The sequence below is a fragment of the Solea solea genome, chromosome 14, assembly GCF_958295425.1.
Source record: "Solea solea chromosome 14, fSolSol10.1, whole genome shotgun sequence".
Classification (NCBI taxonomy): Eukaryota; Metazoa; Chordata; class Actinopteri; order Pleuronectiformes; family Soleidae; genus Solea; species Solea solea.
Window position 1 is genome coordinate 25,806,729 of NC_081147.1, and position 5,144 is coordinate 25,811,872.

The 5,144-nt window shown below is 42.4% G+C and overlaps 1 protein-coding gene across 1 annotated transcript; it reads left to right on the forward strand.

The window, feature by feature from the left end:
• Nucleotides 1-862: 862 nt before the first annotated feature.
• On the forward strand, nucleotides 863-4,513 carry LOC131472735 (cathepsin Z-like). The gene is made up of 6 exons (XM_058650162.1): nucleotides 863-2,595; nucleotides 3,004-3,167; nucleotides 3,554-3,733; nucleotides 3,810-3,960; nucleotides 4,048-4,210; nucleotides 4,352-4,513. Exons 1-6 carry the CDS (start codon nucleotides 2,357-2,359, stop codon nucleotides 4,472-4,474), a joined length of 1,020 nt encoding a protein of 339 aa, XP_058506145.1. The 5' UTR covers nucleotides 863-2,356; the 3' UTR covers nucleotides 4,475-4,513.
• Nucleotides 4,514-5,144: the final 631 nt, after the last annotated feature.

The window sequence follows — 5,144 nt, forward strand, 5'->3', positions numbered from 1 at the left end:
CCAACCTAAACCGTGCCGTTCCAAGGCGAGCTGGGACCGTAGGTGGAAAAGGGGCTTATCTCACATCTTTCATACATATTCACGTGCTGCCAGCAAATCCATCAGAAGACACATGGTTCTACACATGGGGATAAGTGTCCTGCCCAGGGACACGTGGGCAGGTAGACTAGCAGAGCCAGGAATCCATTTGAAAGACAACTCAATCTACCCTTAAAGAAACTGTTAGCCTAGCTCAGTGTAATGGCCATAAGCACGAGGGCACAGTCCCTAAAAATGCAGAATTATTTCTCGTTGGAAGCAAACATATCCGGATAGCCATTGTTCGCAAATATCAGACAGCATAGCAACATGTCCATCGATAATAATTTAACTTTGGAAAAATGGAATCTTGGATTCCCGTGTCGTGGAAATTCCAACTTCTGACCACCGCTGCGGCACAGCAAGAATAAACACGTGTTCACTTGATATTTAAAAGGTGAAAATGATTTGTATGGACGCTTCAGGCTTTCTAACCTCATGCAACAATGATACATCTAACGACACATGGTCACTCCACACAGCCTACAGTGTTCAGAGAGCCCAAAACACGGCGCTAAGACGTGGGTGTTGAAAACCTCATTCAAAAACCGTGGGTCATAATCTGCTGCTAACAGCACCTACACTTCTGGTTTTAGGCTTTCTATGGGAGTTTTGATCCTCGCTGCAGGGATTTGCTTCCATTCAGCCACAAGAGCATTAGTGAGATCCAACACTGGTGATGTTCTCTGATAAGGTCTGGCTCACACACGGTGCTCCAGTTCATCCCTGAGGTGTCAAATTGGGGTTGAGGTCAGAGCTCCATGCACGCCACTCAATCTCTGGTTCCCCCCACAAGCTGGGGGAAACCATTCCTTTATCAACCTGTATTGTGTTAAACAGGTTTAAATGATGTATTTCCCCTGCACTTTTGGCCACACTGCGTTAACTGACAGGGTTTGAAAAGCACAAGTATGAATTACACAAACATAAATGTATGTGAGAATAAAGGAAAATGTTAACTGAAGGAGATTTAAACTGAAAGCATTTCAACGCTTTGTTTCGAGCACACATTTTCCCCTACCATCCTCCAGCTGATTGCAAACGTGGGCTCTAGTTTCCTTTCTATATCTAAATATTAATAGTCTCCATTACATGAAAATTACTTTCATCTCCGACTCACAAAGAGGGATTAGATTTTAATCAGCGCATTAAATATGACTTTCTATTCCTGCAGACTGGAGAGGGAGGCAGGCAGGCAGGCAGCCAAATGACTACCACGCTCTGATGTTTGCAGCCTCACAGTGATGCCTGAGAAAGTCTAAGAGGCTGTAAAAGCATAAACAAAAAGACCAAGGATCATATCTTTGATTTTAAAGCTTCTGGCAGTTACTGGTAACATTCCTTAATTAAAGCTCCTTCAAAATATTCATATGCTCACAATGAGATGTCTGACACTGGAGTCAGATAACTAAAGTTGACTTTATTTTCTTAAAAGTGATAAATTAAATACATCTAAGGGGTTTTTTTCATTATCACTTTAAAAACTTTAAAAACAAGACATTAACTACTAAAAGTTTGCGAGTTTGCAAAACTAAAATCTTCTTGAATTGTTGTTTATTGTTGGCAAACAATGTATGTGTGCATTACTGCCACCAACTGGCAACACTGGCAAAGTTGTTGCGAGGGAACATAAAAGTTTGCTCTTTCCTCTTTGTGTAAAACGCTGTTTATTTTGTTATTTTCACACCTTTTAGACATTTCTAAATTCTGTTGTACAATAATATTTTATGTCAAACTGCACTTTTATTTTCCTGAAATTATGAATCATTTGTCTTCACTTACTCTCATATTTTGCTCGACTGTTTCTTCTTGTGCACAAAATCTTCCTGCTTCATGTTTCCTTATTTGTGGTGTGCTGTTTAGTCCAGTGTTTCCAAATCTACGCCTCATTTCTTCTACTTTCCTTTGTATTCTGTGCAGCTGTGCCCTTCCCTCTCTTCTTCCCACTGTTTTTTTGTAACTGTTCCCTCAGTGTGTCCTTGCGAATGCCTTACACCTCTGCTTTGCTGTGGCTCATTGTCAATCCAGTGTTTGTTTATAGCATTCATTAGCATTCATTTGAGTTGGAACCCACTACTGTTAAACCCATGATTTGAATTGTGTGTACAGTTTGCTGCTCCTCTGTTTAAATGTTGCTTTGAAGTTGATCTCAATGAGTTTGAGTCAAAGCCATCAAAAACACAATGTAGAGTGTGTTCTATTTAAAGGCTGATGGTGATTGTCCATAATGCACCTGGAGGTGGTTCCCAGGTGTGATCAATAAAGCTTGATTGGCTTGATGATGATGTGTGTGTGTGTGTGTGTGTGCACTGTCAAGAGTCTCTTGTGGACTATAAATATCAGATCAGAGCAGAGTGGAGTGTGTCATGTTGTTTGTTGCTGTGTGCGCTTGAACATGGCTCAGCTGTCCATCTGTGTTTTCATGCTATTGACGCTCGTTGTTTCTGGAGGACACGTTTTCCGTGCGAGGCCGAGTTGTTACCAGCCGGTGCCAAGGAAACCCGGCTTTGGAGTGAAGTAAGTTGTCATGTAGCACTTTCTACTTCTGTAATTGTTATAATTAGGTCAGAATGTGGGTTTGCTAGATGTCAGATCTGCACACATCTGAGTTGTTGATTTTTGTTGAGTTTCCTTGGCGACTTTGTCACTGACACCAGTGTTTTTTCTGTCTTGTCCTTTTCTCTTGGTAGTCAGTGGGGATTAGTTCTAGACTTGGCTGAAAAATGCATATTTGACCAAATTCCTCAGACACCTTATTTGTGGTGAGGCTTGTTAAAGCAATGCACTCTTACATTGCTGTGGTTTTTATCTCTCTGCTCACCATAGTAACCCTCCTGAGGTGTGCACATAGAAATTTGACAGGCTGTCACTAGCAACCTGTCAAACTTCAACTGCTGTATCTGACACAACCACTGTCTCTTCCAGAACTGTAGTTCGCCCTCATGAACTCCTGAACCTTGCTCAGCTGCCCAAGTCCTGGGATTGGAGGAATGTAAATGGCATAAACTACGCTAGTACGACTCGTAACCAGCACATCCCTCAGTACTGTGGCTCCTGCTGGGCTCACGGCACCACTAGTGCAATGGCTGGTAAATTTCTTGCACATTAACTTCACTGTATTGTTTAAAGTGGTCGTTTATTTGGGTTTCTACTTTGTTGTATTGCTCATTTGGAGCTGAATATAATTTAATTAATGCAAATGTCATTAGAACAGACTCGCAGTTCAGTCATTGGCATCAGATTATGTAAACAAAGGGACCGGCCAAAGCATGTTTGGCTTCCTCTTCTGGAATACAGTCAATACTGTGCTTCTAGGCTGTATTTTCACCTTCAATGGATTTAAGGGTTTAGGCTTCAACTTTCAAGTTGAAGGGATTGTTTTGAGTAAAAAATGACCACGCTAATGCATCACTATACATTTAAATCTTTAATGCTTGCATACTGAAAGTTTAAATGTGTTAACGCCGCACTATAGATCGCATTAACATCAAGCGTAGAGGAGTGTGGCCGTCTGCGTATCTGTCTGTCCAACATGTGCTTGACTGTGCCGGGTCTGGCTCCTGTCACGGCGGGGACCACGGCGGGGTGTGGGAATATGCGCACAAACATGGCATCCCAGATGAGACCTGCAATAACTACCAGGCCATCGACCAGAGTGAGTGCATGAATCATTCATGTTCACTGATGCATCCATGCAGAAGACTACTTTAAATTGTTGGTGGTTCTCCCAGAATGCAAACCATTCAACGCATGTGGGACTTGCACAACGTTCGGGAAGTGCAACATCGTGCGAAACTACACTCTGTGGATGGTGGGTGACTACGGGGCCATCAGTGGACGGGATTATATGAAAGCAGAAATCTACATGAGTGGACCGATCAGGTTGATGAAATGTTCTATATTCCCACAGTATTGAGTGCGAAGACTTTAGTGTTTACATAATTTGAACTGAATCTTTCATCCCTCCAGCTGTGGAATCATGGCCACAGAGAAACTTGATGAATACACTGGGGGACTGTACTCGGAGTTTGTCGAGTCTCCTGACATCAACCACATTGTCACAGTGGCTGGCTGGGGAGTAGAGAACGGCACTGAATACTGGATTGTGCGGAACTCCTGGGGAGAGCCATGGGTGAGTCACGACGGCGACCCAACAGCTTGACTGTTGCATGGTTCAGTAGCTTTTTAAACTTGGCAATTTAAGAATTGCAATGACGTGCATTTGCTTGATCCCACTGACCTTGTTTTTCTTTTTTATTGCCCCTCCCTCTAGGGTGAGAAAGGCTGGCTCAGGATTGTGACAAGTGGCTACAAGGGAGAAAGTGGAAGCCAGTATAATCTTGCCTTGGAGGAAGACTGCATGTATGGAGATGTGATTGTACCTGATTTATATTAACAAATGTATTTAAATAAATTGTCCCAATCCTAGTTTTAACATCTGTGGTATGATTATTGCTTTTTTTTTTTTTTGCTCTTGCATGTGGAATAGTGACTCAAAATTAAGTTCACTTTCTTTCCCTGGCACACAACAAAAGTGACATCTGCAGGACCTAGAAGCCACAAGTTGCACTTTTTATTTGAATACCACCATGTATTTGCTTGGGGGTTCAGGTCTTTAATGAATCCTGTTGAGACTAAGGTCTCCACAGTCAAATTCTGATTTACTGGCATTCTGTTTTTTGCCTCCTTTTGCTGCTGCTCTCACATTTCATTCGCTCTTGATCGAGGCAGACAGTGATCATCCTATTTTTGACAATTTTAAACGATAGCACAATCACAACATTGGCCATGTTTAGAACCTCTTGCAGTACAAAGTGGGGTCACCATTTAAAATGCCATGACTGGATGAATCACATTAGACGTCACAACTGTACAGTGTAACCTGGGTTTAAACCTCTACATGAGCAGTCCTGCTGCACTAATGACTTCCAAAAGCCGTCTTGTCTTGAGACTCCAGGTCACAGGAGAACTGCGGTTTTCACAGGCTGAATGACATTTGCTTTGCTCTACATCTCCGAGCTTGATGAACAGACCCTCCTCCCTTTATTGACTGACATGCTTTATTA